The 20,390-nt window shown below is 51.7% G+C and overlaps 1 protein-coding gene across 1 annotated transcript; it reads right to left on the bottom strand.

The window, feature by feature from the left end:
* Positions 1-1,391: 1,391 nt before the first annotated feature.
* On the bottom strand, positions 1,392-19,413 carry GASK1A (golgi associated kinase 1A). Its single transcript, XM_061996778.1, has 5 exons — positions 19,188-19,413; positions 8,489-9,265; positions 5,343-5,465; positions 4,978-5,081; positions 1,392-4,378 (listed from the first exon to the last, which is right to left on the bottom strand). Exons 1-5 carry the CDS (start codon positions 19,188-19,190, stop codon positions 4,168-4,170), a joined length of 1,218 nt encoding a protein of 405 aa, XP_061852762.1. The 5' UTR covers positions 19,191-19,413; the 3' UTR covers positions 1,392-4,167.
* Between the last annotated feature and the right edge of the window lie 977 nt (positions 19,414-20,390).

Below are 20,390 nucleotides of genomic sequence, written 5' to 3'. Positions count from 1 at the left end.
TCTTAAATGCAGCAAATAGGCATTTGTTTTCTGGAGGATGAGGCCAGTAAAGCACTGGAGCAGCTGCTGGGTGGGGTTTGGGGGTCCTCAGCTTTGGGGGAGGATACCAACAGGCTGAACAGGAGCAGTGTGCCTTCAGTGGGGGGTTGGTCTGGGTGAGTGTCTGTGAGCATGGGAAGGATGCACATGCACGTGTGTGCACGTGCATAGCTGTCTGTATATGCAGCTGCGTGAATGCACAGGGATGAGGTGCATGTGTTCAGTTGTTTGGCACTGATTTGGCCTCTACCTTCCTTCCTTCAGCCCTATTTTCTGCCAGTGAAGGGCTGTGTGCAGCCAGAGATCTGTTGACCACAGATCATGAGACTTGGATCTCTGTGGAAAGAAAGGCTCCTTTTGGTGAAGTCCCACAAGCGTGTGTGCCCATGCTCATAGACATCATCCCTGAGCACTGGCAGCAAACCCCACGCTCCCATGGTGACAAGGGTGGGCACAAGTGTGCTGCAAGGATGCCCTCCTGCAAGGAGCCTTGACTGCTGCTTCAGAGAAAGCATCACAGGCTTTTCTGGCAGCTCTTGAACTGATAAAGAGAAGAGTAAGGTGGAGGGTGTCTGCATCAGGCTTTTGGCTGGGTCTTTTTGGGTGATGTGTGGACCAAGCGACACCTTGTACCCATGGTGCTGGGCCCCTGGGGCTCTCCCATGCAGGTGGCTTCACTTGGCACCTTGCTGCTGCTCTCCTCCATCCTGTCACCAGCAATGCTAGCAAGGCCATCCTTGGTAGCACGGAGGTTGTGTTTAATCGGCCTGACTGGGAGCCACTTGCATTTCAACTCTTGCAAGCTCAATGAAGGTGCTTTACCTTGTTTCTCCACTGTTTCTTCCCTTGCTTAGCTGCTGCTGCCTTCTTAAAACCAAAGCAGCCCTGCCCCAGTGTTGCAGCCAGTTTGGACCATGTCCTTTTTTTATGACCCCATCCCAACAGGATCCATGACGTGGCCTGGTGAAATTTGGCTAAAACAGGACTTACTGCAAACAATAAACTTTTCTTTCTCAAGAATGGCCCTGAAGGAATTTTTACAACTCTGTTATAAACCCATAAAAATAAGTTTATAACAGGAAATAAGACACTTCCATAAGCTGAGTAAAGTGACCCCAACACTACATGGTAGAAGCTGATTGATATGTGAGCGATCCATGGGATTTCTCCAAATGTCCATGACTGCAGCTCAGAGCCTGGGCACTTTGCTGGCTCCATAGACAAGCCCAAGGGAAAAAAAATGACTGGTTGGAGGAGAATAATGATCATCCTCAGCATGATCGTGGGTTTTGCTCCTCTCATTTATCCATACATGGCTTTATGTTAAACCAAGAGTGATTTTTATTCGCATGCATAAATGCCTACAGATGTTCCATATGTGTTTAGCCAGCAAACTCACATGGTACAACTAAGGAAACACAAAAAAAAACTAGGAAAAAATCCCCACTGCTTGTGCAATGTTAAGGTCAAGCAGATGCAACCAGAGGCAAGGCAAAAACTGCTGTTTCAGCACAGTAAAATCTACAGCTTTGGCCACCATGCAATGCCCCACGTTCCTCTCACTTCTGGCTGAGGACTTGGCTTATACTAGGTAAAAACTTCTCTTTTAATGGAATTTCTCATTTTAATGAGAAAAACAAGGCTATGGCTGATGCTACACATCCTAACTCATGCTCTTGTTACCACAGCTTTTCACAGCATATTTTCTGGATTACGTTACATTTAGTCTCCTTTATTTCTATAAGGGCCATGCCTGAGCATAGCTTTGCACAGGATCCACAATGAGCTATTTTGTTTTTCTACTTAATGCTCACAGGCCAAGCTCACCTTCTAGTAGTAAATCCCCATGATTTGGGCTTTAGTGGGGTTTCCCCAACAGTTACTCATCACAGGGTGATAACTCTTGGGGTGGAGAGAGTGGTGAGGGAAAGGCTGCCAGAGCTCTGGATGCTGATGTGCTCTTGATGCTCAGCACTCACACTCATTGCTTCATGTCACCCATACCTTGCTTTGTCTTCTCTTCAGCAAAAGAGGAAAAAAAGGTAATTGCCTGTGTTTTCCAGCATGGGTGTTGAAGTATCCATTTACAGGCTCTAAAACTGACACAATGCTGAGAGGGATAGGGCAGGGAAGGCATCAATGCCTGCTTCTGCTGCTGCCCTTGCCTCTCCCACTGCACGGCTGGCCATGTTCTCCAAAGCTGGGCTAATGGGACAGAAGCACAGCGTGGGTGCCTGCAGTGGTCTCCCTAAGAGACCACTTCCAAAAGCACAAGTGACTTGGAGTGTTCTCAAGCACGGAGGTTCCACCTGTAATGCTGGAGAAATGCAGGTCTGCTCCCTGAGGTCCCCATAAAAGTCCTTCCCCTGGTGGCAAACCATCAGCCCTCAGGCCAGGAACTGGCTGCTGCTGGCAAGAGAACACTGAGTGCACGCCTCAGCTGGGAGATGTACCGCAGAGAGCGAGGCTCTGACAGAACCCATCCCTGTATCTTTTTTCCTTCTGTTCATTTTGCTTTTTGAATTCTCTCTCAGCCCTGGCACTCGAGGACCTGCCTGGCTGGGATGTGGCTGTGCACCATCACAGTGGGCTGCTGGGCAAAAGCCTAAGGGGTGTCAGGAGCAGGATGGGCTCTGCCAGAAAGCATTTTGCACTCAATTGCCCTCTGCTGAAATAGCCTGGCATTTTTGTTAAAAAAGAGATTTATGCAAGCCTTGGAAAAAGTTTTGTGCAGCCATGCCTAAGAGAGCAGGAAGGGATGCTTTTCACAAGTGGCAGAGCTGGGTTTGCCCTTTCAGCTCCTGTCAGAGAAGGGAAAGAGTGAGCAAGAGATTTAAATCTTCAAATCCCACCTTCAAAACACACCTTGGCAGCAGCCCAGGCCTGTCAAGGATGGGGACGGCACTGTGGGCTTGGTGAGGACAAGTGCTGCCTGGTGCTGCCCACAGGCCTGGATCCTGCCTGGCCCTGGCCTCAGGCACTGCCTTACACTCACTTCCAGGCACACAGCACCTCCCCCACAGCAGGGAAAGACTTGTCCTTGCCTAATTCACTAAGAAAGCTCTCCTCTGCTTTCCTCCATGCTGCTCAGGCCTCAACGGTGAAAGCATCATATAATCACAAAAACACAGAATGGTGGGGGTTGGAAGGGACCTTTATATAGATCATCCAGTCCAACCCCCCTGCTAAAGCAGGTTCCCCTCAATCAGGTCACACGGGAATGTGTCCAGGTGGGTTTTGAAGACCTCCAAGGAAGGAGCCTCCACATTTTGCCTGGGCAGCCTGTGCCAGGGCTCCCTCACCTCAACGGGAAATAAGTTTCTCCAGATATTTAAGTGGAACTTTTTGTGTTCCAGCATTTGTCCCTTACTGCTGCTGCTGTAAAACTACAGAAAAAAAAGTCACCCTATCCTCCTGATATCGACCTTTTAGGTATTTATGAGATCCTCCCTCAGTCTTCTCCAGGCTAAACAGCCCCAGGTCTCGCAGCCTTTCCTCATAAGATGTTCCAGTCCCCTGACCATCTTTGTAGCTCTAAGGTTCCATCATTCAAGGGCAGGTAAGACAAGGCTTTGAGCAATCTGATCTAGCAGAATGTCCTTGCCCATGGCAGAGGGGTTGGAACCAGATGATCTTTAAGGTCCCTTCCAACCCAAATCATTCTGTGATTCTACGATTCTGTGATTATCAAAAAGGCCCAGTGCAAGCCACGGAAAGGCTGACAGTGACTTCCCTCAGTCTTGAGCCGTGCCTCTCACTACTTCCTGAACCCTTCCCGTGGTCCCCATAGGCTTTTCAACTGTCCAAGCCTCCAGTGTCCAAAGCTGTTGGGTGAAGCACCCCAACAATCTCACGGATGTGCCCCCTCCTTTGAAAATCCAGGCTCAGACCATTAACTGGCTTTCTCAGGCAGTTGTGGGTTGGCTTGGGTGTCTCTTCCTCCTCTTCCCTACTCCCTGTGAGCCCATCTCCTTCAGCAGGGTGTCCCACAAGGAGGGGGAACGCCTTCTGGAGAGCTAAGCACCCGCGGGCAGTGGGAGTGGGGTGCCTCCATGGCCATGAGGCACTGGGAGGCAGCCATGCCATGCCGTGCCATGCCGTGCTGTGCCATGCTGGCTGGGGGCTGGATCAGCGTGGCAAGTCCTCGAACACACGGAGGTTGTGCTCCCGGATGTAGCGCAGCAGGACGTGCGCCCGCCTCTCGATGGTCCTCAGCAGAGGCCTCAGGCCCTGCGCGCCGCCGTGGCTCTCCCACAGCTCCCTGTCCAGGCGCAGCGATTCCAGCAGCAGGCCCTGCAGCCGGCCCGACTGCAGCGTGGCCACGGCTGCTGCCGGGAAGCTGCAGTACAGGAGAGAGAGAGGCAGGAGTTACCTGGGGAATGCCAAGCAAAAAGGGAGCAGCAGGGCACCCACAAAAAGGCCACCCCGGTGCTTCAAGAAGAAATGCATCCTGTGTGACCTGATTGAGGTGAATCTGCTTTAGCAGGGGGTTGCACTGCATGATCTCTACGGGTCCCTCCCAGCCCTTGCCATCTTGTGACTCTGTGATATCCACCCAGAGGAACATGCAACGAGGAGCCTCCTGCTTGAAACTGCCCGTGGCGAGGGGGTGGGACAGCTCCATCAGAAATGGACCCAAACAAGCTCCAAATCAGCGTAGCAACAGGCCTGATGGGCAACAACACAAGAAATGCTGAAATACCTGATAGTTCATTATTTTTGTGCAGCTGCCAATTAGAGAGGTGAAAATTGCAGCCTGCCATCAGCCACCCAGAGCAGAATGAAGGGCAGGGACACATGTGATCTCACTTCACAGGGAATGTCAGACCGAGGTGGCCAGGAGCAGCACCAATGTGCACGCATAGGACTGGGGTCCATCTCACATGTACAATCCTAGCCCAGGATGTGCCATCAGGAGGGAGACATCACCTTTCCTACCTGTCTATGCCTTGCAGGAGCCTGAAGTTGAGCTTTTCCTCAGGGTGCTGTGGCTTGCCCGCATTGTCGATGAACACCAGGCGGGTTGGTGCGCTCCTCCGGACCTGTCGGTGAGATGGGAAGGGAAAGTTCACTGACTGAAATGTGAACTTCAGTGAAATGGGAACTTACTGAAATGCTGAGAGCATTGGGGAACCAGCAGCTGCCAAAGCCTGGATCCCTCCATGCCAAGGCATACCTCTCACCATGGACCCAGCAACACCATGGGACCTACGTCCTCTTTGCTGCCACCTCAGCCCTGCAAGCACCTCCCAGGCACCTTCATCTTAGCCCCAGAGCAGCTCCTGGGGAGCAAGAAGACATACCAGGATGTGGACCAGGACCAGCTCTGCTGGGTTTCGGCACTTCTCATGGAGCATCTCCTCCATGCAGGGCTCGGAGGGATCAGGCTGAAACCCACAGCAGTAGCGGTCCAGGCGGTCATGAACCTGCAGGAGACATTTGGAGACTTTAGTGAGAACAGACACCTAGGATGGAGAGGTCCAGCTGTGAACTTGTCTCGCTCAGAGGAAAATAAAAAGTCTCTAAGGATCCTCAACAGACATGAAATGGAAAAGGTGCATACACTGGTGAGTAAGGGAGAGGCAGGGAAGCAGTCAGAAACTGAACTGAGTTGCTAAACCCCATTGGCTTGGAGGAGAGACTAACAAAGGTGATGGTGACAGCTTTTCCTGATGGAGTTCAAGCACCTTCTATGCCTGGTACTTCCACACTGTGTTTGCATGGAGCAAACAGCTCCTGCTTGAGCTGAAACCAAGGAAAGACACATATGGCAATGAATGCTAAAAAAAAACCCCAACCCAAACACCCAAACAAAAGCACCCAAGGGAACTTCAGAAAGAGAGATTTTTTCCTGAGGCCAAGCCTTGGTGCAGTGGATGATGGTTTCATCTGGCTTCTGTCACAAACACACCCTTTCGTTCATCCCTAGGGTAACCAGTGCAGCTCTCCATGGAAAAATGAGTGGAAAAGGATCAGCCAGGGAAAAAGCAATGAGTGTATGACACAGAGCATGCCTGACACTTCAGCTGGGCTTGTTTCTGCCCCATTTGTGTTTAATTGTTTGCAGGTGCTGCTGAGGCTCCATGTAGCTAAAGCTGTTGAGCCGCCCCCATTCCCCCCAAAACCCCTGCAGGAACCTCGGTGCTGTTTGGCAGCTTCCAGTGTTTTAACCACACCCGAGGAGGGATGAGGGACTTTCAAAGGACATAAATATCTGCCAGACCATGCTTCAGCAACCCTGCTGTGGTACTCACAGAGCTCGCTCAGCTTTGCCAGAAGCAGCCAGCACATCCTCTGCGGTGGCCCATGGGGCAGATGAGACCTTGCTGGCTGTCAGCAGGCTCACACCCTCCCCACTTTGCAACATTACAGCACAAACACCCTCGTATACATATCTTTTAAAATTCTCCTCTAAATAGACATCAATATACAGAAAATAAATCTTTTTTCCAGTTGCAGCACAAAGGTCAGATTTACTTTCTCAGGGTTGCGGGTGCCAAACAAGGAGCCAGAGCTGGGGGTGCAGGGAGACTCCAGAAGGGCTGGAGCAGGTCTTAAGTGAGCCCAGGGCCATCTACAGGTGACTAGACAGAAGCCAAGAGACCCACAGTGGCTTTCTGTTCCTCTCATCCTGATAATTAGCAAAACTCATCAATTACAGGCTGTGCTTTGAGACAGAGCTCAGCCTGAACCCAAAGCACTGGAAGAGATGCTGCAAGAAACACAGGCTGTGATTTCCATGACCATTATGTTCATAACCCTTTGAGAAGCAAGATGAGTCCTGCACCAGAGTCCCTTAACAAACCCCTCTGTTTCCTGAGTTTTAATGAAGCACACAAGTCAGTGTTTCTCCATCAGGACACCCACTGTTTTTGACACATTACTTTTGACTCAAACCTTGAGAGAAGCTCCCCTTCAGCCCCTCGTGGTCCCATGGGAAGCTTGGCCACTCCAGAGCATCCCCTTGGGTCTCTTTCCAGCCCAGTCCCTTCCATGTCTCCATCTGGGATGGCTTCCCCCAGGGAAAATCTCCCTGCTCTCCCCTGGGCTGGGAAGGGGATGCTGCAGGGCAGGGATGCAGCTACAGGGCTTTGGAGTTGATGGATTTTTGCCCCTTTTGAAAGTGCAGGACAAAGCCATCAGCAGCTGCCCCTTCTTCACCAGGCTTGGTGTTTTGCTGCCCAGTAAATCTTTGCAACAAGAAGAACGTTTCTTTACAGCAAACACCACTGAGAAATCAGTACATAAGCAGCCCAATTTTAAGGCTAATTGAAGAAAACAATCAGGATCTCAATGCCAACATGCAGCGGGGCAGCTTCTCCTGCCCCAGCAAGGGCTGTGAGGGGCTGAAGCTGTTTCTGAAGGATGCTGTTTCACTTCTATAACAACCTGCTGATGTGGTGACTCCTTACCATTGTGTGACTTTTCCACCTGGGAGGATCCCATTGGAGTTACTGAGGAAAACCCACAGCTTGCCCTCAGATTTGGCATTGTGCTGCTTCAGCCCTCCAAAGGGAAAGTCTGCTTAAAAGCAGATACTTTCTCCTGAAGACTCAGCCTTTCCCTTGCACTCAATGGCATTTTGGCCCAGGGAAGGCAAGGAAGGGGGGTGGTTAATCTTCTCATTTCTCTGGCTGTTTCAGCTAAAATATTTTCAAGCCCAGCCAGGACTGCTCCACCCCTGCCAGCCACAGCCTGAGGTTATAAAGATTAATAGTCAGGCTTTGCCAAAAGAAAAAGAGAGGGAGAATAATGAGAACACATATTTTAATAGTCTCTTTTGTTGCTTTCTTTCTTAACATTTTTCCTTTTTTATTTTACTACTTGCCCCTTCAGGTGGTTTCTCTTTGTTTGATAACAAAAGCTCAAGACCCAAGCTGCCTAAACAGGCTGTTTTTCCATAGAAATCACTTTTGCCTCCTCATAGCTGCCCTCTAAGAAATTATAACTCTCTGGGACACTATTCTAATTGCTTGTAACAGCAGGGTATGATTTTCCTGAGGGAAGATTAAGCACTATTAATCCCAAAGAGGAGGAGGAGGAGGAAAGCGGTGTCCTAGGAAGGGGCAGGGCTCCTGGTTTTCAGATAATGGGGCTTGATGCAGAACACGCTGCTTGTCCCTAGAGATGCCCCATCCTGAGCCCCTCCCGGCATCTGCATGAAGTGGAGACAGCGGAGCTGTGGTAGGAAAGCTTGGCCATGTGAGAGCTCATCACATCCAAAACATGCCTGTGTTTCCCCTGCAAGCCCCAAGCATGGACTGTGCTTGGAGCAAACTGCACAAAGCTCTGATGCTTTCCGTTAGCTAATGGGTGAGAATACATCCCAAGCTTGTGCTCCCTGTGCGGCCTCGCAGAGGAGGAGGAGGACACGTCAGATAAAGCAGGCGTGGGGGGACTCAAGTGGCACAGCCGGTGGGATGGGTGGTCTCCATCATCCCAGCCCTACCTGGAGCAGAAAGTCAAAGAGGGCCAGGCGGCTCCACTCGCTGCGTGGGATGCCAGAGCAGGGAGCATCCTCGGCCCCCAGCGTCGGTGCGTGTGGCCGCAGCATGTCCTGGTACTGCAGCCACCCCAGGGCGCAGGAGTTCTGATCGTTGTTGGCATCCTCCAGGTGCTGGAGGTCAGGTGCCCACCAGATGATGGGTCGCGGGGAGCCGTCGGTGTAGCTGTAGGGCAGGAGGTGGCTGGTGAAGCGCCGTGCCACGGCGGGCAGGCTGCGGTTCAGCCCCAGCACCCTGTCCAAGTGGAAGGCCAGCACCTCATAGAGGTCTCCGGGACGCTTGATGAGCCCACAGCGCCCGGCCCGGCACTCCTCCTCTGGGCTGGCCGCTGCGGTGTCCCCCTCAGCCCGCAGCCCCACTCTCAGGACCTGCCCGTGGGCTGGGACACGGGTTTTGGAGACGATCCGCCCTTCAGCCAGCAGCCGCATCTTCTGGAGGTCATCATGGGAGAGCCACGGGGGAGCGTCCCCCGCCGCAGCCCGCCGCCGCCTCCTGCCCCGCACATGGGGCTGCTCCCGCCTCGGCTGAGCAGGGGGCTCGCGCAGCCCCTCGCTGCAGGCCAGAGCCCCGGCTGCCGGGGTGGCGTCTCGCGGGGGGCCAGGGGCAGATGACGCCAGCTGTGGTGGCACGTGGGCCAGGGCCAGCAAGGCCAGGGCCAGCAGCACTCCAAGGGCTGCCGGGGTGGGGGGCTTCAGTCCTATCCTTCGCCATGGCCGCTGGGCCTGTGGGGAGAGAAAAAGAGCATTACCAGGGGGTCTCCATGCAGTGCTGTGGCCAAGGATCTCCCAGATCTCTGTGCCCTGTGTCCAGAACAGCTCAATGGGGCTTGCTTTGGAGGAGCAGCCCCTCTGCTCAAGTGCCTCCTGGGAAAGGTGTTTGGAGTGCTCGCAGCCTCCGTGGTACTGCAGCGGGAGAGGCACAGTGGCTGGAGGCACATTTTGTGCCAGAAACTAGCTACAAGTCCTTTAGAAGCCAGTCAGAGCAAGAGCTGGCCCACCACAGACATTGCCATAATGTGCTGTGCGAGATCACCTTATGAGTGACAAATTCCTCACGGCCAAACAGTTTGCTTTAAAGACTCAAGAAATTAAAAAGAAAAAAAAGTAGACCAAAGCAGAGTAAATTCCTGGCTGGGTGCTTTCTAGTTCCTCTGAGGTTTTTTTACCTCTTGCTCTGGGCGCCCTCAGCAGTTCCTATCCCAGGTGCACGCTGAACCCAAAGGCTGGATCCCCAGGCATCCCTTCACAGCACATCTAAATACGTGCTGAGATGTGGCCTGTGGACCTCTGCCCACTGCTGCATCCAGCAAAAGCAAGGCAGCCCTAAGTGCCCATCAGGAGATGTGCAAGCTGTGTTTTAAAGGGATGCAAACTGCTTCATTTGAAACCTAAAGTATTCTGATTCCCAGCACCAAGGAACTACCTTCAGTTGGGTACTACCAAGTTTTAGTATATATGTCTTTATACACACAGCTTTGTTTTGCACTCTTTTAGTCATGCTTTCTACTCTGAAGAGACTGACAAAAACTATGTAAGCTGGAAAGGCAGTTATGAGCAAATACTTTGCAGGTCCCCCCACATTGCTAAGCTTGTATCTCCTCTTTGGCCTAAAGCAGCCCTGTGTGTACAGTGCTGGGAAACATGGGGCAGCACTGGCAGAGCCTCTCAGCCCAGCTCATCCCTGGGCCACACTTCACCCACACCACGTTCACCAGGGCTCAGGTGGTCTGATATAGAGGGGTTGAAACAACAAAAAAGCACCTTGATGCCTTTTCTCTGCTTTACTACAGGCATTTCCAAGCTGCTGGAACCCTCATTGGAAGTCAAAGCCACGTCTGAGTGGATACATTTTTTCGCAATTATTTCTTTTGGAAGCACAAGTATATCCATGGCAGACACAGCAGGACAACATATTGCCAAAGAAGGGATAAGAGATTGTTTATAAGAGAAAAAGCTTGAAATAAAAGAGATAAAAAGCTGGGGAGGTGAGAGCCAGCAGGCAGAATGACTTCCAGAAGGCTGCTTGGCAAGCTGAAGCACTTCTAGCCATGGGGCTTTTAGGACCACAGGCTCCAGCTGGCTGCAGGGACCCACCACCAACACAGCTCCTGCCCCAGGAGACCCCAACATGTCAGCCCCTTCATAAACTGTCCAACACTGTCCTAAAATCCATCAGGATTTGTGCCCTTGCTGTGAGGAGGCTGCTTCAGATGGCCCCGTGGTGAGGAGCCACATCCCTCCCAAAGACGCTGCGTCAGCCGAGGTGGATGAGAGGAACCACAAAGCCACCAAGTTGCTGGCAGCAGGCATGGGGGTTTTCCTTCGAGGTCTCTCTCTCAAGGATTGAGCAGATTTAATGCAGCTTAGAAGAGCTAGCAATGGTGCATTTGGAGTGATGTAGCTTTACAGCTCTCATTGAATTGTTTCTCTCCCAGAAACACAATGTAGTGTAGAAAAATAGATCTGCCAGGTCAAATTGCGCGCTCACACATGGCTTACAATGGCCTCTGCCAGGAGCTGAGGCTGCCTGGTGCAGGGCTTCAGGACCTGGCAGGGGATCTCTTCCTTTAACTCCCCCTTAAAGCCCCAGAGTGAAAAGGAGCTAGTCCAGGGGAAGACTGTTCCTAGATCACAGGCAGCATTATGCAAGGCTTGGTATTAACTGTCCCAATCATCATATTGCCTGGCTAAGTTATTGCTTTAGGGCAATTCTGGGCAGGGAATGAGCATGAACACCTCTAAGGGGCAGCAGGACTTCTGCCAAGTGCCTGGTTGTGATGCTTCCCCACCTCTCTCACTCTTGGATGGGATAAGAATTTGCTGTGGAATCACAGCCAATACCAACTAACAGCAACTGAGCACCTGAGCTCAGCTACTCAAAACCTTCATGCTCTGGGTTTCAAGCTGGTCCTGCAGAATGCAGACACAGGCTCATTTCCAAGCACTTGCAACCCAGGTCTGGCATCCTGAGCAAAAGTTTAGGGGAGGTACAATGTCTAAAACCATAGCTTAATCATAGCAAAATAACACTGTGGCATGAAAAGGCCAGATCCTGATATCCTGATACCCATACTCCTTTCAGTTTATCACTGTAACGGCTCCACAATCTGTCCCTCCAACCTCAAAGTACACTGAATCAACTGCAAAACTGTTTATGGAGTTAATATCCATGGGCAGGATTAACTGTAAATCTCTCTACTCATCTGCACCCAGATGAGTTCCCTTCCCAATCTGTCTCCCCAGGCAACTTTTCCCAGTGCCTCTTCCATCTCACCCCTCTAGAGAGACACAGTCCACCCCACTCTCACCAAAATGCCCCATAATCCTCTTTTTCTGCATTGAGGACTTGCAGGATGATTGACTTTACTGTCCACCAGATAATGTTTTGGTTGCTTTCACCATCCCTTGGTGTGCAAAGAGACTGGCTTGCCAAAAATCCAAGTGCCCTGGGCAGGGGCGGGGTAGGGGGGACTGTGTGCATTTGGGAGCCATTTGGAGAATCTTGGAAACACTGCAGGAAAAATCCTTTTCAATCCACAGCTGAAGAGCAGTGGATGCCAAACGGATGGCAACGATCGCTGGGGTTTTAATGTCAAGTCGCGTTCCAGTCCCAGTGGTTATAGAATTGCTATTGTCCAAACCCACTTTGTCTTCTCTGTCGTTGTGGGCATCACGAGTTAGAGCTTCATTTCTTTCCCCCTCTGAGCTCACAACCCTGTGCTGTGAAGGGGGGAGAGCCACCACAGGCTCCTTTCCCCAGCGCCGTTAGGGGTTTCCCTGCCACATGAACAATAAAGTGAAAAGAAGGTGCAAGTACAGTCTCTGTGTCATTTCTGGCAGCCAATATTGCAACTTTAACAATAATCTAGATGACAGAACATTGCAGAAACACTGCTGTATTTACAAGCCCGAGGTAAATAGTTTCCCAGAGAGACTTTCCCTGAGCCCATGCTGCAGTTGAAGTGATGGCTTTGATTCAGCCTGCAATGAAAACCATACGTCCAGCTCTGCTTGCCCAGCCTGACATGCTGACAGTACATACAGCACGTCCTCGCTGCAAGTAAAGTCTGATTCCCAAACTACAGGCAAAACCCATGAAAAGGCTTAAGAGAGGTACTGCTTGTTCCAGGATGCCAATGAGTAAATAATCTATATCCTCACTCACCCGAGGGACGTACAGCACGGCCCGGGCTCCCAAAGGCACGCTGCAGAGCCTGGGCAGCCTGGTCACGCAGGGATAAAGCTTTCTAAGTGTGGCTGGGTGAGTTTTATCTTTGACATTATATTCCCAGGATGCTTGAACTTTGGAAGAATTTGAAGCAGTGAAGCCTGTTTTCAATTTCTTTTCAAAGTGCATCAAATTGGCTTTGTTGAGCTTGAAAGAAAAGAAAAACTTACCCTTCTTTTCTCTGGCATCGAGAGTGTTTCTGTCCCTGCTCCAGCACTGCCAGACCCCTCCAGCAGCAAACCCCACCCTCCCAAAGAGGTGACCAAGGGAGTCAGGATAGCTTGGCCATGGCCACATCCCTCTTGGCCACCTGCCTGCCCCGGGCTCCTGAGCTCAGAGGACTTTGCCAAAGGCCACCGGTGAGCAGGTTAGAAGCAGGTATGTGCATTTATCTGTACACACCTCGTGAGGGGTATATTTTGCAGGGGGTTGCAACACCCAGAGCTGCACTGACCCTCCGAGTACCGTGCTCGCTGCCCGCCCAATGAACTGCAAAGCCGTCTGGGCAGCAGGAAATGCAGCCTCCCATGACCGGTTTTGACAAAGACTGCTTGAAAAGCAACTGGGAAATCTCCTCTGGCTGCTTCCCACCTCTGGGAAGGTCTCCAGAGCCTCAAACCCAACACGTGGTGCTCAAGGCAGCTCCCAGCACAGTGCAGAGACGGGCTGAGAGCAAGTACAGCAATCAGGCCCAGGAGGGGAACAGCCCCTTCCTTTTGGTGCTGTCCAGAAGTTTTTTAGCTTGTTAAGGGCATGGCACATGGGCTAAGCTCACTGCTGGGGATCCATAACTGTGCGGAAGAAGTGGAAAGAGATGAAACCCCTCCATCCCCAGAGTGACTCTGGGCAAGCCTGAGCAGAAGGAAAGCCTTGGCAGAGTCCATCACCCATCATTCAAGTGCTCAAGTGCCTTCCTGTATCATCCTGCTTGAGGAAGACAGACAGCACATAGAGTGGGTATTTACTATTAAATTCAGCTACTAAATGAAGGTTGACAACCTCAAAGGCAGCCCCAGGGGCAAGTCCACTGTGCTTCCCCAACACACGGGTAGCCCACAAGGCCCCACCACCACTTGCCTCTACCTGTGCTGCTGGGGGACACAAAGAAAGCACATCGCTTCTGGTGGCCTCATGACCCACCAAAGTAGCCGTAATTCCTAGCAGACCTGCACCAGCTGTGTCTCTGGAGTTGCATCCACCAGGGATGCAGGTTTTTGTCTCAAAAATGCCCTTCCAGGGGAGAGGACCATGATCCACTGCATTTCAGCACTGTGAGGCTACCTTGGTTGCTGCCAGGGCAGGGATGTGGCAGGCAGGCAGGCATTGCCTTTTTGCTCAAGGTGCCCTTGCTGACCTGCTTCCTTGCCTCACTCCTCATGGGTGTCTTGGGAAGCTCAAGCTGCAGACATGGAAGGGAACCATGTTCTCACTAATCATATGCCAAGGAGTCACAGCTAACACTGGGTCAGCTGAAACCTGGGAGATGGAAACATGATATGCTGCCACATGGTCCTGAGCCCTTCCCTGCAGAGTCAGCAAAGTCCTTGTAGCTGGCACATGAGCCTTCCCACCACCATACCCAAAACCAAACCAGAAAATTACGGAGTTAAATTGTTCAGGATGAATTTTCAAAACATGCTGTACTTTTAGCTAGATTTTGGACATCCTACAAAGCTTCTGCCTCAAGGGGATAATCTATAGACTAATTGCAAGACAAGTGTGCTCTGCAGTAGCAGCAGCACAAAGGGATTATACCATTCACTCTGAGCACTGACTTTAAAGGGATGGTGCCAACAGGCATCTCTAAATTTCTAAAATTATGCTGCCTTCACGTTTCTTTACAGTTATTGCTACAGCCTTGGGGGAGCAAACTAGAAAAACCTTGAAATCCTCAGGCTCCACAACTTCTCTCTAGTAATACCCTGGTGAGCCTTCGACTTCAGGCCCTGTGTCAACTCTTTGAGCTTTTAGTTTCTCAGGAACAAGACATCCCATTTCTTGCTTAAACCCCTCCACCCAGATGCACTACTCTGGTTTTGGGAGGCCACTCATACTAGAGGTGCTTCTCTGCCTTGGCTCTCTCATACAAAAGACCATTTTGAATAAAGTCTTCAGTCAGTGCTGGAAAGCGCTCTGCATGATGAGAAAATCCCAACACTTGTACATAACAATGCCACTCTCATTGCACTGGCTGGTCCCAGTTGAGTTACAGGCCAAACAATTACAACTGAAACACATCTTGGAAAACCCCCTGTAAAAAGCCTGCAAGAGCAGAAAGGTTCTCAGCATCCCAAACACCATGTTCAGTATCTTTAAAGATGCCTTTGGGCAGGAGATAGAGGACACCATGGAGGAGATGGATTATCATCACCTGGATGGAGGACGTTGTACCACAAGTGCAGCTGATGCAGCCAAGGGCAGGGCTGCAACTCAGAGGAACCAAGAGAGGACACATGTCCCACACCTGGGATGGATCAAAGCCCTGCAGGATACAAGTGGGGATGTGCTTTTCCTGTGATGACACTGCACTGAAAAGAAGGAAAGATCTGTAATTCTCCTTGCTCCTACTGTATAATCTTTTTAGCTTGCAGGAAGTCAATATTCAGCTCTGTGAGAGATGGACAAGGAACGTTTCATCCTGACTCTATGTACAGTACAGCTCAGGACTCCTCTGGCTTAATCCCAGAAGTCAACACAAAGCATCACAAAAATAAACAGTCTCCAGGATGCCATACTTCTTTTGCTTAAAGTAAGCAAACTAAAAGCTTCCAGATGCCTCATCCTTCTCCTATTTAAGTTCAGAGTCAGCCAGAGCTTTTACTGAAAACTCTTGCACTTAGCTGGATCTTCTGAATCTTTTAGACACATATGCAAAGAGACTGCTGATTGTCGTTCAGGACCTGTCAGCAAGACACACATCTCTGCTGTCATTTACATGTGCAAACATCTCCATTACTTTTTGCCACTAAAAGCCTTATGTTAAGTGGTATCAACCTGCACCCAAACCATCCAGGTCACTGTGGACCCAAAAGAGCACCTCACATTCACAGGAGACAGTGAGGATTATCAGAGCAGCCCTGAATGCATCACTGTCCTGTTAGCATCGTGGGATTAAGGGAGGTCCTACTCATCTTCCTCCCCTCTGCTCATTCCTCTAACCCTCATACTTACGTGAGAGCAGTAAAACCTGGAAATCCTGGCAGGGAAGTCAAGGAGAGAGAGCAGCGGTTTTGGGCAGTCGTTGCACCAATGCAGGATCCTGCCAGGTTTCCCTTTTCCTCCTCCCCTCCTCCCAGTTTCCCAGCCAGCCCGTTGCACTCAGCTGCAGAGGTTTTCAGAGCAGCTTTCCCATCTGCCTGCTGAAACAGCAAGAAGGGGGCCCCCTTCCCTGGTGAAACAGATGTGGCTCGCCTGTGTGCAACATCTGTGCCTCATGCCCCCGTCCATTTTGAACAGTTTGGCCTTTGTTTGTGAAGGGTTGTACAGAGGATGCTTTGGAGGAGGGCAGCAGCCTACAACTCATGAGCTGAACTCCTTCCCTACAAGTCCCACGTAGGAGCTGCCTTGCAAGGCCCATCTTTCTTCTGGTGAGAAACAATACGATTTGCTTCCCAACACACTGGGGAACCCACCATCCTGCTCCTCAGTGCTTCGGGTCCAGCTGCAGCAAGTGCCTCACATTAATGACTCCTGTGGGATTCCCAGACCCAAGGAAGCAAGAGTTGGAGCCTAGGAGTCACAACCCACCTCACCCCAGGCAGTTTTTGTCACCATACCTCTGGGCCCCTCACCAGCTTTGATTTGGCATCCCCAGCCCTGCTGCTCTGCTTCAGCTCCTCGACACGTAACAGCAGCAAAGAGCAGAAGTGTTAGAAAGCCACATATTTTTTTGAGCATGTTCTGGGCTGCGTTTAATATGGGGAGGAATACATTAAAAGAAAACCAGATTACATTTTCTCTCTCTCTTGATGAGCTTTACCAATCCTGCTGGTGGGTGCCTGAGAAGCTGCTAAAGCTGCCTTTACACATACTGACACTCAGTCCCGTTTTATTTATTTTACTGGGGGGAAACACTTCTCTATATTCTGGGGAGGCAGAATTTCATTCCACTTATTTTCAGTTTGGGTTCCTAAGCGGTGGGCCAGCCCTGGGGAGCAGGAGTGCCTGCTGAGAGTCCAGCAGGAGCTCACAAAACCTGCAGCGAGGCGCTGGTGAGAGGCAGCGCCCGATTCCCTCACTAGCCGTGCAGCAGAGGCTGCACAAGGCAGACGGTTGGGTTCCCCTGAAACGCCTCTCAGGGTTTTTTCCCTTCCTGGAGAGCAGGAAAGCGCATTTGTGGGATTCCAAAGGGGAAGGAGGAGGAGGAGGACAGCGGGGCCTTTCAGCCCTGCGGGCTTTCTTCAAAACCGAATTGTTCGTACTAGTCCTGGCCTCGGCTGCAGAAAGGTATCTCCGTTCTCTGTTTAAACTGCTACTTCTTAAAGAGAAAAAACGAGAAGAAAACTGCTTGCTGCTTGGCTCTGAGTGCTGTCTGTGTCCTGCTGAGCCCATCCTGAGCAAAGCCTAGCAGCAGCCACCCTCCAGCCCACTTCTCCCTCTCCCAGAGAACCTCATAGAGTGAGCAAGCAGAGCAAATGCCTTATGAGCACTGGTGTGGCCCAGGCTGGCTCCCCAAAAATGAGGCTTTTCCCTCCAGGCAAGGCAAATAGCTGCAGGCAGACAGGAGTTACCAAGCATTTGAAACAGAAGGGGGAATTGCAGCATCTGGTATCCGTGCCAGAGGATTAACAAAGAAGTGCCATCAGTCCCTCTTATTTAGACTGCCTCATGCTAGGATAACGACAGAGCAGTTGGAAATTACTTGCTGACATCATTTGAAACTAGAAGAAAGAAGATGTGTCTGTAATGCCCTCATCCCCCAGCACTCACTGCTCCAGCAGGTCGGGCACACGCAGCTGCCTGATCCAACAAGCAGCCAACTGGCCCACTCCACAGCAGGGATCTCCCTGGCTTTCTGCAGGTCATCACCCTCCTGCAGATTTTGAAAGAAGGCAAAAATTGCCTTGAGTATTTTGCTTAGGGTTTTGATGCAAATGAAGTAAGGAGATGATCAGCCAGGGCACAGCCTGAATGTATTCCTCCTGACTGCCACTGCCCTGCCTACAGGTGCCCAGAGCTAGGGGTGAAACCAAAGCAATCAATGCAGGAGCTCACAGGGGGGAAAGGACTGCAGAAGCAGACCTTCCCTTGCCAAGGCAAAATGAATACCCCACTCTCACAGGGGATACCACACCAGGTACCTGGCACAGGCTATATACACTCTTTGAAAGGCACCACAGTGAAGGCTCATACAAGAAAGTATTACTGAGAGCTGCCTCGCTTCTTTCTTTGACAGGGAGGAATTACCTCCAACGCCAAAACGGGTGACACAAGCCCCAATCTTGACTCCTTTTCCTACTGCTGCTGTCAATTAATTAAGAAAGTCAAACCAGCCTATGCAAACTGTAGGATGGAAAGAATAGGGCGTGACATCAGTGTCACACGCACACAGACACACACGCAGAGCAGTACAAGGCTGGCACGGCTGCACTGCTCGGTAGTACCCCTGGCCTGATGGGATGTACTGGCTCCAAGAGCTGCTCTGAGTCATCACCACTCTTTCAAGGATAAAAACGTTCCACTGATACTTATAACACCGAAGGAGCCCCTGCACAACATGAGCTTGGCAAGGGCTGAGGCAGTGGAGCACCCCAGCACAATGCCCCGCTGTCCCTCAGCAGCACAGCGGCGATGGGCAGCAGTGGGGCCCCGTCCCAGCTCAGCTGCCTTCTGCTTGGGTCAGATGAGTCTGAAAGCTGATTGCCAAAGGGTGTCCTGGCTTGAGGGCTATAAACTAGACAACATGGAGAACGGCTCCAAGGTTTGGAGTGTGCTGTGGATGCAAGGGAATCTGCCCTGCCAGGGACTTTCTCGGGGGCAGGGGGGATGATATACCTTTTCCCTTGCCAAACTGGCCGGTTTTGTGACTTTTTGATGAAAGCATTGTGCTTGCTGAGAACAAAATGGAAAGCAAGGAGAGGCTCTTTGTCCTCTCCAACTCCATCTGCACTTTGCTGCCTTTGCCCCACGTTCTTTGCCTGCCTGAAGGAATGTGACCCAAGCTCAGAAAGGGTGGATTTCACCTCCACTGCCCAGTCTCTGCCTTTAAGGGCATCCTTACAATCTACTTTGTCCACCCCCAGTGCTATTAAGGACAGACACATGCTGGAGCTGTTCCGTGGCTTGCTTGCCTCGCCATACCCCAACCCTCTGAGGAGTGCTGCTAGTCTTGCACCTCATCCTGTGGCACCGGTGCCCCTGAGCAGACCCAGCATTGCTTCCCACCACCAGCTCGCCAAGGAAACCCCCAGATCCTACCATGTCTCGCAGCACGGTGTGGTGTGCCTCTCCTGCCGTGCTTCAGCGCTGCGGGACAGGCGGCGCGGGGTCACCGGCTGTCCCTGGCACCTCCATGCAACGCCAGGGACACGCAAAAAATCCAAACGAAACCCGGCAATGGTTAAAATCCCCCGGTGACACAAGCCTGTCCCCTCTCCCCAACCGCTGCCCGCGGCCGGGAGCTGTCACCCAGCGGTGCCGTGGCTCAGGGATGCCCAGATGTGGCCAGGGGTGCCCAGATGTGGCCAGGGGTGGCCAGGGGTGCCCAGAGGTGGCCCAGGGATGGCACAGGGATGCCCCTCCGGGCTCGCCACGGTGCCCGCGGGACTCAGCGCTTGCCACGGCGCCTCTGTGGGTGACTCTGGCTCCTCGCCGGGCCGGAGGGCACCCGGCAAACTTCAGCTGCCAGTGTTTAAACTCTGCCTCGTCCCAGACCCACCTCCCTGTGGGGAGGGGAGCAGAGAGGCTGGGAAGGGGGGAACAGGCGTTTGAAGAGTCTCTTTTTCACAATAAAAGCCCTTCTTGCTGCTTTTTCTTTGCCTTTTTTTTTAATCCCGAGGACGGATTTGAGCAGGGAGGCACAGGTAAAGGGGGCTGCAGACACGTGTGCTCCTCCCAAGCCCTTCTGCTTTCACTGATCCCAGTGCCAGACAAGCAGAGGGACGGGAAGAGCCCCTGGGACCACGTCAGCCCCGGAGCCGGGAAACTAAAGCACAGGTCTGCTCGTGGGTGCTTTATGCCCTTTGCAAGTTTTTAAAAGAAAATGCCCTTTGCAGGGTTTTAATTAACATGGCTTTGCCTCTCAGTAACAGTCCAGCAAAAAAAAAGCTGTGCCATATCAGTGCCTGGAGCAAATGCAGCCCTGGGAGATTTTGTTGTGTGCTTAAAAGGCATTAATGTGTTAAAGTCATTTTTAGGATGCTGAGCTGCCTGCTTTTCTGCAGCATGCAGGGCTCAGAGGCAGCCAGGAGAGGGGTGACCCTGGGGGTCTGGGGAAGGAGACCTTTGCCCCCACCAGCACTCATGGCAGGTCTGCATGAGCTCCACATTGCCCAGCCACTGCAGCCCACCCCAGCACTCGGGCATAGGGTGCATCCTAAACACCATTTCTTCATACTTCTAGTAGAAGAGGGGCTGGAGGCATTGCTTTGGAAAGCAATGTGTTTCAGCAGCCCTCCATGG

This window comes from Colius striatus, chromosome 5 (genome assembly GCF_028858725.1).
Source record: "Colius striatus isolate bColStr4 chromosome 5, bColStr4.1.hap1, whole genome shotgun sequence".
Classification (NCBI taxonomy): Eukaryota; Metazoa; Chordata; class Aves; order Coliiformes; family Coliidae; genus Colius; species Colius striatus.
The sequence above is the reverse complement of the archived record's forward strand: the minus strand, read 5'-3'. Positions and strand labels throughout refer to the sequence as shown.